Source organism: Bubalus bubalis, chromosome 17 (genome assembly GCF_019923935.1).
Source record: "Bubalus bubalis isolate 160015118507 breed Murrah chromosome 17, NDDB_SH_1, whole genome shotgun sequence".
Taxonomy (NCBI): Eukaryota; Metazoa; Chordata; class Mammalia; order Artiodactyla; family Bovidae; genus Bubalus; species Bubalus bubalis.
The window spans coordinates 30,543,627-30,560,726 of NC_059173.1; the positions used below are offsets into that span (position 1 = coordinate 30,543,627).

The window sequence follows — 17,100 nt, forward strand, 5'->3', positions numbered from 1 at the left end:
TAGGCTGTCATCTAAATGTGAAGGGATAGGATACAAAATGCATTTGAAAGTAAGCAACCTTATAGAAAATTATTATGATATTTGTGACAACCTAAGCTCCTAAAGATACACAGTAAACACATATGTGTCCTTCCCTACTTCATAGGCACTAGGAGGATGTGAAATTAGTTACCTTGAGCAAGTGATGCTCTTACAAAGCAAGGTACTTCAGAACCACTTGTAGAAAACACTGTGGGCCTTGTTGATCACAGCAAATAGACTTGTAAAAGATGGCATTTTGGAAGTTTTGCACATGATTGTTAGTTGGAAGCTTTTGTTCTTATTTGTCCAGGAAGGAAGTTGAAATAAGAGATGGGCATTGAAAAAGGAGAGGAAATTTCCATCGGTTTGCCTTTCATGTCTTCTTAGAACCTGTGCATGATTTTCACAAATTGCTTAGTTTTAATGAAATTAAAGGGAATGGCAACCCACTCCAGTATTTTTGCCTGGATGATTGCATGGACAGAGGAGCTTGGCAGGCCACAGTCCATGGGGTGGCAAAGAGTCGAACACAACTAAGCAGCTAACATTTTCACTTTCAGTGAAATTAAAATTTAAAAAAGACAAACACTGTGCATTGCTTTTTTTGATATAATATGGAAACATTTGGCATAATTAGAATTTACTTCAGTTCAAATCAGCTCTTTATATTTGTTATGTATTAGCCCTAATATCTTTCTAATCTCTCCGAGGTATCGATCATTATAATTCACATTACGAAAAGGATAGATTTCTAATCTAAGTTATTTGATAAAAGGATAAGAATAGCCATTCTTTTATTCAACAGTTTTTAAGATGTGCATTGTGTGCAATTACTACTCTAGATACTACTAACGAATAAAAATGACATGACAACTATTCTAGCATCTGAAGTATGTGTCTTCTTCCCAACTAGCAAAAAGAGATAAATGCAACTTTTTATTTTTATTTTATGTTTTTTTATTTAATTTTATTTTTTAACTTTACAAAACTGTATTGGTTTTGCCGTATATCAACATGAATCCACCACAGTTATACACGTGTTAGCATAGTAAAAAGTAATATTGCCTTTTGCCCCATAATTATTTTATTTATTCACTGTTCATTCGTTTTGACATTTGAAAATAATTTTGTACAGTTTAAGCTGAGCACAACTGAAAATATTTTAACTTTTTGAAATTCATACATAACCTTCCTTTTGTTGAATGGGAAATGACATTTTTATCTAAAGTAAGCATTAAAATAAATCATCTCAGACATCTGGAAATGTCTCTTCTATGCCAATGCTGTGAGAATATTTGTGTCACTTATTTTCTTTCTCCAGTCAGCAAAGGCTATTATGAGGCTGCCCATAATTTGTGATTAATTTGGGAGACTATCCCAAATATTGATATCATGGTAGCTCTAGAATGATGTTGTAAAGTGGTGTCTGCTTTAGTCTATGTCTGTGAAAGTGAAATCCTTTCCCTCAATTAGGGAACATTCAAGGTCCTGGAGTGGAGCCAGGGGAGGCTTGGGAGAGATGTCAGATGTCTGCTGTCTGTAACCTTTAATCTTCATGGACTGGGGACATTCATTTCTTATCCTTGCTAATGTTTACCTCTAACACTGTCTTCAGGGTTAAGGTATAAATATGCATATGAGCTACTGTAGTTGGCCAGTCCTCCCAGATAAGAAGTGGTTCACAGGGCTGAAAATTACGTTGACAATGCATAATCCAGGAGTGTTTCTTTGTAGACTTGTGCTGCTTCGATTTGCTGTTCCCAGTGGCTCTCAGAGTACCCAAGGATGATAAAAAGCTTAAGTCATTGAAAAATCTCTGAACAAAGACTTAAAAGCTGAGACTGGGTATCACAGAGCAGCATGGATGTCTGCTTCTCAATCTCATAATGGAGTTGCAAAAGGTTGGGTGAAACAGGTCCCATAATTCCATCCTCTTAGATCACATAAATGATGTATATTTACAGAAAAAAATACTCCATTTTTGGTGGAGTTCACTTTGTGAAGTTGCCTCAAGCAGCAATGACTCCTGATTTACGTGCACACTGTGATTTTGCAGTCGGATGTGCCAGGAACCTCACTCCTGTTTGCCTCTGTGTCTGGCAGGGTACTACACGTGTGTGGAAGTCATCTTCACCCTGAGGAGGCAGGTGGGCTTCTACATGATGGGCGTCTATGCCCCGACCCTGCTCATCGTGGTTCTGTCCTGGCTTTCCTTCTGGATCAACCCCGATGCCAGTGCTGCCAGAGTGCCCCTGGGTAAAGTGTCTCTCTCGGGGGTCAGGAGCGTGCTTGCATCTTTATAGAAGTGACTGTGTAATTTTGAATTCATACTAAATCAATGAGTCTTGGAATTGTTTGTAACCTTTTCCTCAGACTTTCTCCAATCCTTGACATTGAACTAGATTTTCTCTCTGTTTATGCATTCTATAATTAAACCAAGTTTTCTCTTTTTGTGTCCTTGGGGTATTTTAAACAGTTAATCCATCCTAAATTGATGCTCATGAAATAATTATTAATAAGCGGTTTTCATGGATAATGGAAGCCTAAAATCCCCAGTAGTGCCAAGCTTAAAAACGAATGACTATTTGGGTAGAAATCTTTCTAAATCATTCTATATACCATCTCATACTTTTGATCAGGGAATGTGTAATAACATTTATCGTTTTAAAAATGACTTGGCATCATTTTCCTGAACACTAATTATTGTGTGTGTACCATAAGGAGAGCTAAAGAAAATACGATCTGGTGATCCTATAGATATATATCAAGCCTGTTTGTTAGTTTTAATGCTCTGTGACATAGAAACACCACTAGCCAGAGTTGGAAATTATATCTGTATTAAGGCTTAAATAGTCTTTGGTTGAGAAAATAATTGAGAGCCTTTATTCTGGGTAAAGTGAATAAACCTCAAAGTAAGAGCTTCGTAAAAACACATTTTGATTGCTTGGAGAGTTTTGAAATTTGTCATTCATGTGTATGTGTGTGTGTTTTCTGAATATCACATGAAACTTACATAGGTAAGTCTGTAAAATATCTGACCTCTCAGCAACCTGATTAGTTTCAGCATTTTATTTTTTTTCTATCATCAAAAAGGCCTTGTGCAAGCCTCCCTCCTGACTTACTGGAGGAATTAAATACAGATATTAAAGAATAGGAAATCAGGAAAGAGCCAATGAAAATGACAATTTTATCAAGATAAGAAATTTGGTGATTTTTCTCTAATAAGAACCACAGAGACCAGATCTATATCTTAATAAGCAAAAAAAGTGAGAAATTTCATCCTAAGAATTGTGTATCTCTAAGGAAGACAATATGATTGACAGATTAATCCTTTAGGAAAGTAGAATTAACTTTGTAGATATTGTACTGGGACTAAAATACCTCAAAACTTGATTTAAAGTCTTATGCTTGTCAAAAATATCATGCTTTTCCCTTAAATTGCTAAATATTCTGTTTATTAGAGTTATCTTACTCTCATGAAGTGATATAAATTGAAATATCAGCCTTCCAAGAATGCTCTGGAGACATTCCAATCTCTGGCTTGTTTTTGGAGGAAACTCTCTGTAAACCCTCATCTCTTATAGGACTTCTGATTATAAAATTCTTGAGCTATCACTTAGCATCCAGCAGACGCACTATTTGGAAAGAAGTGAATGGTTAAATATCGATCTCTAGAATCAAACCAGGTCTGAATTCCAGCTCTGTGCCTACCAGTTGTAACAACTAGCCATCAGATCCAGCCTCTATGAACATACTCTTAGACATCAACAGGGATGAAAAAGTACTGCAGGGACTTTTGGAAATTTGGGGAAAAAAGTGAGTGTTAAGCCCATTCATGAGTTCATAATGTGCCTCATTTACATATTACTTTACAAAGCACTTAGACACATTCTAGTTTATTTAGCAGATACCTATGGAGCACTGACTATGGGCTAGGTACTATGCAAATGATGGGATGTAAAGTAAGTAGTGAATAAATAGTTTATAAAATAGATTTTAAAAAGCACAACTCAGCCTCAGTGAATTTATGCTGTCTTGGGAAGAAACAGACACCAAATAAGTACAACATATAATATGTAAGATGGAGACACAGGATGGAAAGTTGAGGGCAGCAGCCTGCTTGTGGAGAATTGTCTCAATGAGAAAGTGATGTTGAGAAGAGCAGGAAGGAGGGGAGTGAATGGACCACTATAGATTTCTAGGAAGGGATTGACTGGTCAGCGATCAGGGGAGCATCCTTGAGGCAGAAGCCTGCCTAGGACACTAAGGAATCCAGTGAGAGAAGGGGGAATCAGTAGATGAGGTCAGAAAATTAACAGTGGTGAGAGAGGGGCTATGGAACACTTCTTAAGGAATTCTGGTGACTTTGGCTTTTATTCAGAGTGAAATGTGAAGGCCCTGAGAGCTTTTGAGTACGATCTGATTGAAATTTTAACTGTTTCTCTTTACTGCTTTGTTTAGAATAGGCTGAAAGGCAGCAAAGGTGGCAAAAATAGAAGCAAGGAAAGCAGGTAGGAAGCCTGAAATAATCACTGGTGTGAACCAGGGAGTGTTAGTGGAGGTCCTTATGAATATTAGATGATGGATGTGGTAGAGAGAGATTTGTAGATGTGTTGCATGTGGGGTTTAAGAAAGTAGAATAAACAAGTGGTGAAATTGCCATTAACAGAGGTGAGTAAAGCTTCAGGTAGAGTAGTTTTGAGAATGTGGGGAGGTTCTGGATGCACTGAGTTTGAGATATCTGTTAGGTGGAGATAGCAGGTCTTGGAGAAAACAAAATTGGAGATCTGAATTTGAGACTTCTCAGGATTTAGATGGTATTTAGAGGGGTGAGTGGAACGGAGGTAGTGGAGTCTCAGGGCTAAATCCTTGAGATTGAGAAGATGAGGAACAACCCATGTGATGTGGTTTCCTAGAATCCTGCCAAGTGGATAATTATGTGTTTTCAGGGAAGGAGAGTGACCAGTCAGTGCCCGGAGGTCAAGGCCAGGGCTAAAGATTGCCCTTGGCTTTAGCAGCCTGGGGAGTCGCTGGCATGCAGGACAAAGAGTGTCCATGGAGTGAGGAGAAGGAGAAAGCCTGGTGGGAGTGACTTCAGGAGTGCATAGGAGGGGGACCTGGAGATGGGCAGTGTGAACAACTCGTTAGACACTGTTAAGTGCCAAAAGTAAAAGAGGATAGGTAAATGGTAGGGGTGGGAATGGGAATCAAGAAGGTTTCTGGTTTTGTTTTTTTTAAGGCAGACTGTCAGCGCATGGTTATTTTTGGTGGAAAATAATCAGTAGGAAAGGAAAAAATTAGCAATGGAAGAAGTGCAGCAGTAGTGAGGAAAGATGAGTGGTAGGGAAGGGAGAGACTGGACTTTACTAGATTAAAGTCAATTTTTCCCTGGGGTCAGCAAACTCTTTCCGTAACAGACTGGAGAGTAAACATTTTAGGTTTCTGTTGAGACCCCCAAATCTTCTGTCATAGTGCTGAAGCAGCCTTAGACAATACATAGCTGAAGAAATGAGGATGTATCCCAATAAAACTTGATTTATAGAAATAGGTGGTGAGTTACATTTTCCCTGTGCATTGAGATGACTGACCCTGGTCTGTAGGGTCAGGAGAGAAGGCAGGGCAAGTGGGCACAGACAGAGAACGTGGACAAATGTGGTCGTAGGGCTTGTCATTGAGTTTGATTTCTTAATAAAGTAGTAAGAAAGATCTTGAGTTGCAGGTGTGGTGGGAGAGAGTGTTGTGGGTTTGAAGGGAGAGAGAAAGTAGTAAAGGAACAGAGGAAATACATCCTGACTACCTGGTTGGATCCTGGACCTCTTGACATCAATGATCATAAATTTAAAGTGGGATCAGTCAATATGTTGGCAGCGTATGTCATGGCTGGGCTTCCCCATGGAAGGGCTTCCCTTCCCTTTACCGTTCCCAGATGGTAAAGAATCCACCTGCATTGCAGGAGACCTGGGTTTGATCCCTGGGTCAGGAAGATCCCCTGGAGAAGGAAATGGCTACCCACTCCAGTATTCTTGCCTGGAAAATCCTATGGATAGAGGAGCTGGCAGGTTGCAGTCCATGGGGTCACAAAGAGTCAGACACGACTAAGCTAAGTGCACATGTCATGGCTACAGTCTGGTAATCGTGTAGTTAACTTCTCCACCTGGTGGGGGTTTCAGTATCTACATGACGGCTCACAAGATATGACTTAGAATATTATCTACAGCTTTTGAGAAGGAACTAAAGGTTCTTGTGCATGCATGCACACATGCTTGGTCATGTTTGACTCTTTGTGACCACGTGGACTGTAGCACACCAGGCTCCTCTGTTGATGGGATTTTCCGAGCGAGAGTACTGGAACGGGTTGCCATTTCTTCCTCCAGGGGATCTTCCCAACTCAGAACCTGCATTTCCTGAGTCTCTTGTGTTGCGGGAGGATTCTTTACCACTGAGCCACTAGGGAAGCCAAAGGTTTTTGACTATGCTTAATGACTAAACTATTATTATTTGATGTCCTTTGTTTTCTTTTGTTTCTGCATTTTCTCACTTCTATGATTAAACTTATTCTTTGGCTTAAGTTTTTCCACAGACAGAAGGCAGACAGAAGACATGAGGGACAAAACCCATAGGGTCCTGCTCCACTTCAATAGTATGCTTTCCTATTAAACAGTTGTTGGAGATTTGGGTTGTTCCCAGTTTTGGAGTATTACAAATGATGCTACGAATAATTGTGTACAAGCCTCTGTGTGGGTATATGTTTTCATTACTTTTGCATAAAGACCTAGAAGTGAGATTTCTGCATTTTATGGGGAAAGTATGTTTCACTTTTCTAAAATAGTGTTTCAGTTCAGTTCAGTTCAGTTCAGTCACTCAGTCGTGTCCGACTCTTTGCGACCCCATGAATCGCAGCACGCCAGGCCTCCCTGTCCATCACCAACTCCCGGAGTTCACTCAGACTCATATGCATCGAGTCGGTGATGCCATCCAGCCTTCTCATCGTCTGTCGTCCCCTTTTCCTCCTGCCCCCAATCCCTCCCAGCATCAGAGTCTTTTCCAGTGAGTCAACCCTTCACATGAGGTGGCGAAAGTATTGGAGTTTCAGCTTTAGCATCAGTCCTTCCAATGAACACTCAGGACTGATCTCCTTTAGGATGGACTGGTTGGACCTCCTTGCAGTCCATGGGACTCTCAAGAGTCTTCTCCAACACCACAGTTCAAAAGCATCAATTCTTCAGTGCTCAGCTTTCTTCACAGTCCAACTCTCACATCCATACATGACCACTGGAAAAACCATAGCCTTGACTAGATGGACCTTTGTTGGCAAAGTAATATCTCTGCTTTTTAATGTGCTATCTAGGTTGGTCATAACTTTCCTTCCAAGAAGTAGGGTCTTTTAATTTCATGGCTGCAGTCACCATCTGCAGTGATTTTGGAGCCCCAAAAAATAAAGTCTGACACTGTTTCCACTGTTTCCCCATCTATTTGCCATGAAGTGATGGGACCAGATGCCATGATCTTCGTTTTCTGGATGTTGAGCTTTAAGCCAACTTTTTCACTCTCCTCTTTCACTTTCATCAAGAGTTCCTCTTCACTTTCTGCCATAAGGGTGGTGTCATCTGCATATCTGAGGTTATTGATATTTCTCCCAGAAATCTTGATTCTAGCTTGTGCTTCTTCCAGCCCAGCGTTTCTCATGATATACTCTGCATAGAAGTTAAATAAGCAGGGTGACAATATACAGCCTTGACGTACTCCTTTTCCTATTTGGAACCAGTCTGTTGTTCCATGTCCAGTTCTAACTGTTGCTTCCTGACCTGCAGATAGGTTTCTCAAGAGGCAGGTCAGGTGGTTTGATATTCCCATCTCTTTCAGAATTTTCCACAGTTTATTGTGATCCACACAGTCAAAGGCTTTGGCATAGTCAATAAAGCAGAAATAGATGTTTTTCTGGAACTCTCTTGCTTTTTTGATGATCCAGTGGATGTTGGCAACTTGATCTCTGGTTCCTCTGCCTTTTCTAAAACCAGCTTGAACATCTGGAAGTTCACGGTACATGTATTGCTGAAGCCTGGCTTGGAGAATTTTGAGCATTACTTTACTAGCGTGTGACATAAATGCAATTGTGCGGTAGTTTGAGCATTTTTTGGCATTGCCTTTCTTTGGGATTGGAATGAAAACTGACCTTTTCCAGTCCTGTGGCCACTGCTGAGTTTTCCAAATTTGCTGGCATATTGAGTGCAGCACTTTCACAGCATCATCTTTCAGGATTTGAGATAGCTCAACTGGAATCCATCACCTCCACTGGCTTTGTTCGTAGTGATGCTTTCTAAGGCCCACTTGACTTCACATTGTAGGATGTCTGGCTTTAGCTTAGTGATCACACCATCGTGATTATCTGAGTCATGAAGCTCTTTTTATACAGTTCTTCTGTGTATTCTTGCCACCTCTTCTTAATATCTTCTGCTTCTGTTAGGTCCATACCACTTCTGTCCTTTATCGAGCCCATCTTTGCATGAAATGTTCCCTTGGTATCTCTAATTTTCTTGAAGAGATCTCTAGTCTTTCCCATTCTGTTGTTTTCCTCTATTTCTTTGCACTGATCGCTGAGGAAGGCTTTGTTATCTCTCCTTTCTATTCTTTGGAACTCTGCATTCAGATGCTTATATCTTTCCTTTTCTCCTTAGCTTTTCGCTTCTCTTCTTTTCACAGCTATTTGTAAGGCTTTATCAATGTAATATACTGTTTTGTTTGTTTTCTATACTCCTCTGTCACATACTCCCCAAACACTTAATTTTTGTGTCTTCTTGTGGTGCCTCTAGTACAATGTTGAATAGAATTGTGAGAGATGTTTATTCCTAACCCTGGGTAGCAATAGTTGAAGCATTCACTGTTGCTTATAATACCAGCTGTCTATTCCAACTTGCAAAGAGTCAGACACAACTGAGTGACTGGACTGAACTGAACTTATCATGACTGTTGAATTTTGCCAGATGCTTTCTCTGTGTATGTTCAAATGCTTATGTTGTTTCCCTTTATTTGATGAATTTTAGCAATTGATTTCTAGATATAGATGAATTGGAAAAATTATTAGCACAAACATGTTCATAATATTGATTTTCCTTTTAATGTCTAGCTGTAGCAATGTGTTCAATCCTATATATTCCTGATACTGTTAACTGGTGAATTTTTTTTTTTTTTTTTTTTTTTTTTTTACTGCTCTAGCTAAAGGCTTATCCATTTTCTTGGTATTTTCAAAACATAAGCTTTGATTTCATTCATTTTTTTCTATTTATTTCTCTTTTTCATTGATTTTAGCTCTTTATTCTTTCTTTTCACTTAGTTTAGATTTTTAATTTTTAATTTTTTAAATTAATTTGTTAGGAGTAATAATTTTTATTGGAACATAGTTGATTCATAATGTTGTGGTAGTGTCTGCTGTACAGCAAAGTGAATCAGCCATACAGAAACATATACCTACTCTTGTTTAGATTCTAATAGATTTTATTTGATCTTTTTCTTGCTGCTTGAAGTAGAAACTCTGTTCATTTTAGGTCTTTCTTCTTTTTTAATTTGAGCACTTAAAGTTACAAAGTTCCTTGTAAGGCCTCCTTTAGCTGAAGTGCACAAATGTTGATATATTTTTACCTTCTTTCGTTAACAGTTTTTTTCTTATTTACATTATGATTTCTTATTGGGCCCATGGATTTTTTAGATGTGTGTAGTTTGGTTTCCAAATATTTAGGATTTTCATAAGTACTTGAATACGATTTGTTTTTAACTTTATCGGGGAACAAAGTTTATGATTTCAATACTTTTACATTTATTGAGCCTTTTTTAATGCCCAGCCCAGCATATGTTTCCTAGCAGCATCCATGTACACTTGCAGTGCATGTTTGTCATTCTTGGTGTGGTATTCATAAATATGAATGGAGTCACGTTAGTTTATAGTACTTTTAAAATCTTTCCTGTCTTTTGTCTAGGTCATAGTTATTGATGAGTGTATGGTTAAAATCTCCAACTCTAATTATGGAATTATGCTTCAGGTATTTTGAAGCTCTCATATTAGACTCACACATATTTATAATTTTACCCAAAAAGAAAAATGAAATCATGTTACTGACTTAAATTAAATTTCAGGATATTCTGTCAATATGGCTCTTTTGACCCAGTGTATATTTCCTTTCTCTCTTTTTTCCCTACATTGTTTCAAAAGATTACAAAATTAATTTTCCAATCTTTTCCTAGGATGGCTCATATTATTTTTTAAAAATTTAGGAGAAAAACATGTATCATTTACCCTAGATTCATTTTGCTTTTTTAAAAAAAGGATTGGTCTGTATTCTAGTTTTATTTTTCTTCCTGTCTTTTTTTGATTTACATTCTTCACTGTTAACAAAAATCAAAGCTTCCTCTGTGCATTTTAGGTAGGCTTTGTCTTCAGCTATTTCTTTAACTATAAAAGTGATTGTGGCAGGAATGTCTTATACTTCTTACTCTAAGTAAGCTGTAACATTTTTTTTTCCTGGTACATAAAATGCTTTTGTTGCTGCTAATAAAGGATCTTTTAAAACAAATAATTTTCAATCATAAATGTGAAAAGATGAGTAACTCAGGTCACAATTCAGATCTCTAGTAGGCCACGTATTGGAGAAGGAAATGGCAACCCACTCCAGTGTTCTTGCCTGGAGAATCCCAGGGACGGGGGAGCCTGGTGGGCTGCCATCTGTGGGGTCGCGCAGAGTCGGACATGACTGAAGCGACTTAGCAGCAGCAGCAGCAGGCCACCTTTCTTTCTTTCTTTCTTCTTATAGTACCCTTCTTTCTTCTTATAGTCTTTTATTATCATCTGGAGCATGGTTCAAGGTCTTTTTGATTGTAAGAATCTCCTTCAAAAATTTCAAAACTATTTTTGGATTTGCACATGGTAGCAACTGTAGTTTTGCTTTTAACTGTCCTTTGGTTAGAATGATGTGAAATGATAACATGCTGACATAATAATTTAGCAGTATTCCTAAATGAATTTTCATGTTATTAATAACAACTACATATATAGGAATTTAGAGAGTATTGTAATTCATCTCAGTGTGGGATAAAAAAGATTTTAGGTTTAGATAGTAGCTGCTACGCACAATTTCTCCTAAACTCATTCTGTTGGTTCTGTTTGTTGTGAATAGAACCCCCTTTCTTTTCCTTTCCATTCTTCATACTTTTTTTCCCTTTTTTTCTTCTTTTCCTTTTTTAGTCTTCTAGTTTTGGTATTCCTCTTTATTTTTTTTGTCTTTTGTTTTTTTTTAATATAAATTTATTTAATTGGAGGTTAATTACTTTACAATATTGTATTGGTTTTGCCATACATCAACATGAATCCACCACAGGTATTCCTCTTTAATTCAGTGCATTCCTAGCATGAAGTGAAGTGAAGTGAAGTCGCTCAGTCGTGTCCGACTCATGGACAGTAGCCTACCAGACCCCTCCATCTGTAGCCTACCAGGCTCCTCCATCCGTGGGATTTTCCAGGCAAGAGTACTGGAGTGGGTTGCCATTTCCTTCTCCAGGGGATCTTTCTGACCCAGGGATTGAACCCAAGTCCCCTGCGTTGCAGGCAGACGCTTTACCGTCTGAGCCACCAGGGAAGTTCCTAGCATATGTGCTATTTAAGAATCATTCTGCAGATGTTTCCTCTGAGATTGGCTAAATGAGAACTCTCTGGACATCCCACAGTCAATCATAGTTCACTATACATAGTGGTCCTGTAAGGATTTTATCGCTATAAAGTATTTTCTTTATACTGATGAGCTAAACAACTTTCTCTTCCCGCTGAATTCTTTATAAATGTTTTTGTCCAGGTCAATTCTTTATGTAATTTATTATTGCTTTAATTTATATTATTTGTCAGCCATAACATTTAATATATGTAGACCTCCACATCTATTTATCAGAATTGATATAAATTTTATGGCATATTCCCTGATTTGAAATCTAGACTTGATTTGTTTTTGCACTAGGGAGAGAAAATTAACAAATGACAAATAAGGACTATACATTTTAAACGTTTTTAGAAATATTAAACCCAGAAGTCCTGACATTTATTAGAGAGGTGCTCCATTAAATAGGGATATTTTATTAAGAATACAATATTGAAATTATAAAAATCCACATTTGTATGAATGATGGGCTTCACATTTCTTTTATTGGTTCATAATATAGTAAAATTCAGGCAAAATTTCACTATGGGTTAGTTAGAAGTGAAGTAATCCCATCTGACAGCTGTCTTAAGAAAATACTGAATTGTCTAGAGAAATATTATTTTCTCAAATTTCTTATTTTAGGATAAAAGAGCAAATGGACGTTTCCTATTTTAATGATTTCCTGTAGACAAGGTACACAGTCATGTCCCTCAATTCATCTCCATTTCCATTCCTGCTTCTTCAAAATGATACAAATCTTAGTGGAATTGGCCACTATGGTTTTTATTAACTTAACACCTGGGTCTTTAAATACCTTGCAAATGTCCATTAATATCCTATCCCTCCTAATTCTTCTCTGCTTCTTTGATCCCCTTTTTCTGACACCCGAGCATCCCTGCCTCAGAGTCCCTTCCCTTTTCACCATGATGCCCCTGAATGATACTGACTGACCAGTTTGTCCTTTAACAAGTTCCCAGTTTTTGTTTCTAGACCCTGATCTGACCTAACTAGGTATTTTCCTTTCAAAGTCACAGCTTTTCTATAGCCTCCTATTCCCATTATGTATTTCATGTTTCCCCAGTCGTTCTGTCCAGAAGTTTGTCTCAGTCTACCTTCTTTCTTAATCGGTAACCAAGTTTTAAAAAATGTTTCCTCCAGAATCCCTCTTTCTACATCAATCCTATCATTCATTTTGTTATTCTTTGTTTCTGAATCTCCTATTTTCTCTTTCTTAGTCTATTTCTATATCCCTACTGGAGGGACATTACTGAAACATTCTTTTGATAATATCATTTCTCTACCAAATACAATTAGAGATTCACATTAGGACTTTCAAGACCTTCTATAATCCAGCACTATTGTCCATGTCATTCATAAGATTGCTAACATGTCAAGACAAAGGCTCAGGTATGCTACTAAATTTGCTACAATGTGATACATTCTGTTATCAATGAGAATGGAATGCCATGAAAACACAGAGAATGGTCAGTATAGTCTATCTCAAGGCCCCTTTTTGCTTAAGTTGACATAACATTTGATTAAAAATTAAGAAAAAATGATTTGGAAAAATGACTTACCAATTGACTGCCCATAACTATAATTAACTGAGGTTAGGGCAATGATTGAGAAGATCTTGGATTTTTATGCTACTTTTCACTTCCAGGTTAGAAAACATTAAAACCTATGTTAACTTTTAAAATATAGTGCTATTACATAATTAGTTTTCATCAGGATGAAGGATAGTTACTATAATAGTAAAAGAGATGTTTAGCAAGCCTAAATATATATGTAATATTATTATATACATGTATATATGTGATATTGTTATATACATATATATATACTTAATATTGTTTCCATCTGCAGAAGTTATATTTTACAAAAAGTCTCTCTTTCTGGGAGAGTCTCCTAGCTCTTCAGTATTTACAAACAAAAATAAAAAATCTCTACACCTTTCAGAAGCCTCTGAAGTGATGAAACTGATGGAATATATATTTTTCAATGTTTTAGCTGATTATTGATACTAGTATACTACTTTCTGTATTTCCAGTACAAGAGCAAAGACAGCCAAGTACATCTTTCATCATTAGGGTAATATATTCACTAGCTCTCAGAAGTGGTCACATCTAGGAAGAAAAAGGTGCACATAGCCCCATAATTGAAATTCACTCTCAAGAGCCGGGGCAAACCTGCTCCTGCTTGACTTAGAGTGAGGCTTCCTTGACCTCACCTGAGGCTCCAGCCCAGTATGTGGTGGTGATGGTCCCAACGAGTCAGGCTTCCCAGCCCCTCTTCTGAAAATACCGAGGAAGGAAGACCCAGGGAAAGTTTAGGAGTGTGGCAGGAGGGGAGAGATAGAGGGGGATGAATTATTGCTATTCTCCTTTGGGATTTTACATGTATTTGACTTAAATTGATACACAACTAGTTAGCGTCCCATAAAGGTTAATAGAACATATAACAAGATTTCATTCTTTCCTTAAAAAACTAGAATCATTTGTTTTCCCTGAAATAATCCAGCATGTTCTCTGCTTTGTCTTTTCTATTAGATTTTTAAAAATTTTGAACCTTATCAGAAAATTGCTTTATATGTTCTATTCTTGTTCTGACTTAGTAGTTCAGGGAGCAAAACTCAGCTCTATAAATGTTTAGAGTAAAGCTAAGAAGTGAAATAACTTCTCTAATCAGAGAGCTCTGTGGCTTCCTTAGAGATACTATGGAATAGTTTTAGATATCTTTAATATTTAGATAAGATCCAAATGGTGGTTTTTATACCTTGATTTACATTTATATTTATTTTTAAAAAATGTTAGGTGTTTACATGCATCCTCACGCACATTAAATAATTCCTTCATAAAAATTATATACATAGTATTTCTTCTACTCTTTATGCTTTAAAGGAACTTGAGTGATAATGGGTTACTAGAGAGGTGGTGGTGGTTTAGTCTCTAAGTAATGTCTGACTCTTGTGACTTGAATGGATTGTAGCCCACCAGTCTTCTCCATCCATGGGATTTCCCAGGCAAGAATACCAGAGTGGGTTGCCATTTCCTTCTCCAGTTACTGGAGACAGATTTCATCAAAGAGCAGTGATTGTAGAACATTTCATGGGAGTAAGAAGCATCTTACTCCAGCCCTAGAAGGAAATGGCAACCCACTCCAGTATTCTTGCCTGGAGAATCCCATGGACAGAAGAGCCTGATGGGCTGCTGTCCATGGAGTCGCACAGAGTCAGACACGACTGAAGTGACTTAGCATACATGCATGCATTGGAGAAGGAAATGGCAACCCACTCCAGTATTCTTGCCTGGCGAATCCCAGGGACAGAGGTGCCTGGTGGGCTGCCATCTATGGGGTTGCACAGAGTCAGACACGACTGAAGCGACTTAGCAGCAGCAGCAGCAGCAACAAGAAGCATCTTGAATTCTGGTCTCTGTCCTGCAGGAATCTTCTCGGTACTGAGTTTGGCCTCTGAGTGTACAACCCTGGCTGCAGAACTTCCCAAGGTGTCTTACGTGAAGGCGCTGGACGTGTGGCTCATCGCATGTCTCCTCTTTGGCTTTGCGTCCCTGGTGGAGTACGCAGTCGTCCAGGTGATGCTCAATAACCCCAAGCGAGTTGAAGCAGAAAAAGCCAGAATTGCCAAGGCTGAGCAAGCAGATGGGAAGGGGGGAAACGTGGCTAAAAAGAACACTGTGAATGGCGCAAGCACACCTGTTCACATCAGCACCTTGCAGGTAAGGATGACGTCTGACGTCAGCCAGTGAAATGTGTTCTGTGGGTGTAAAGGTTTGGTAGAATTGATTCACACTCATTTCTTGCTCACAGATGAGAAAGAATTAAGCTCAATCTACTTTTTGGAAAAGAATAGAACACTTAGCAAATCAACCATCAAATTGCTAGATGACTTTCGTGGAATTCAAGGATGCTTAAATTCTTTCAGTATGATGTTCACTATCAAATGTGGAGGTCTTGCCCAAACTCCAGACCTTCCTACTGTTTCTCATGTGACAATCCTTCACGAACGGCCAGGGGACATAGGGAGCCCATGTTCTTGATTCAATCTCCCACCTCTAAGATCGCATCAAGTTGGAGGGCTTCACAAAGCACATGTCAGGCAGGCTACTTCTTTATTGGGTGCCTGGCCCAAAGGGAAACTATGCCCATGGTTTGGTATGTGTCCAGTGCAGGATGAGTAGCTGGAGAAGAACTGAAAAAACATAGCCTTGCCTTGTTGCTTGGTGATCGGGCTAAGAATAGTGAACAGTGCCTCCAGATTCAGGTAATGATAAGTCCTTGAGCCACAGGCAATGTCATGGGTTAAGGACACCTGTCCACTTATCCCATTATGCCTACTTGATATCCTCAAGTCGAGAAGACCCTTATCCAGGGGACCAGTTCCATGGAACTTAGCATGGGAAGTTCTGCAAGAGACTAACAGGTCCAGACCATTCTGCCTCTGGGAAACCTTGCCTACCTGCCTACCCTGGCCCCAGACCATGTCCATTTGCTCACCACCACCACCACTGAACCCTAGAGTGTTGGACACACTTTTAGATACAGAGGCCACTAAACTGTTCTTAGGTGGTTCTGCCTGAAGCTCTTTTTTGTTTATTTTTCTGTTAAGTCGTCATCAACTCATTTTCTAAGCCTTCAGTCAAGTCTGCTTGCAAATTCTTCATTGCTGCCTTGTAGGGAGGTTCCTCAGGCCCTAGAGCTCTTTATACCCTATTCCTCTTCATGAAGAATAAGTATAAAATACCCATTAATGTGGAGTTATCATGGTCTTAACGAAATCGTGTCTTTAACATATCTCTTTCCATCCTTTTCCATGCATCATGTCTATATCATTCTATGTGAAGTGAGTTTCTTGTGGGCAACATATGGTTGGCTGATGGCTTTTAATCTTCTCTGCCATGATTGTGTTTTAATTTTTATGTTTAGATCATTTAAATTTAATGATATGTTAGGGCTTCAGTCGATTTTATATTTTATTTCCTGTGTATTCTATATTTTTAAAATCTTTCTTTTTTCCCTTTTGTGTGGATTGCTTGAACAGTTTCTAGCATGACATTTTGAGTTTCCTGTATTGTTTGTAAGTGTATCACTACCTTGCTTGATCATTGTTCTAGGTGTTACATTATATATATACATGACTTTTTCACAGTCTCTTAATGTCATTATGTTACAAATTTGTGTGATGTTACCTAACACCTTTTATTTTCCTCTCTATATGACAGAATTATTGAAAATATTCCTTAGAACCTAATTAGAAAGTGTTATAATTTTTGCTGTGCCATCTAAAATAATTTGGAATACTCAAAGGGAGAAGGAAAGTTTTTTGTATTTGTGGATACTTTTCATTTCTTTGATCTTTCTTTTATTGTGATTTTGCAAGGTT

General features: G+C 38.2%; 1 protein-coding gene across 3 annotated transcripts in view; it reads left to right on the forward strand.

The window, feature by feature from the left end:
• Positions 1-17,100, forward strand: part of GLRB (glycine receptor beta) — a 91,875-nt gene that overhangs the window by 63,216 nt on the left and 11,559 nt on the right. For all 3 annotated transcript variants that reach the window (XM_025267965.2, XM_006078207.3, XM_006078208.3), the window contains 2 exons: positions 2,125-2,277; positions 15,144-15,436. In XM_025267965.2, coding sequence (XP_025123750.2) covers positions 2,125-2,277; positions 15,144-15,436 — 446 coding nt within the window. The remainder of the gene's footprint in view (positions 1-2,124; positions 2,278-15,143; positions 15,437-17,100) is intronic.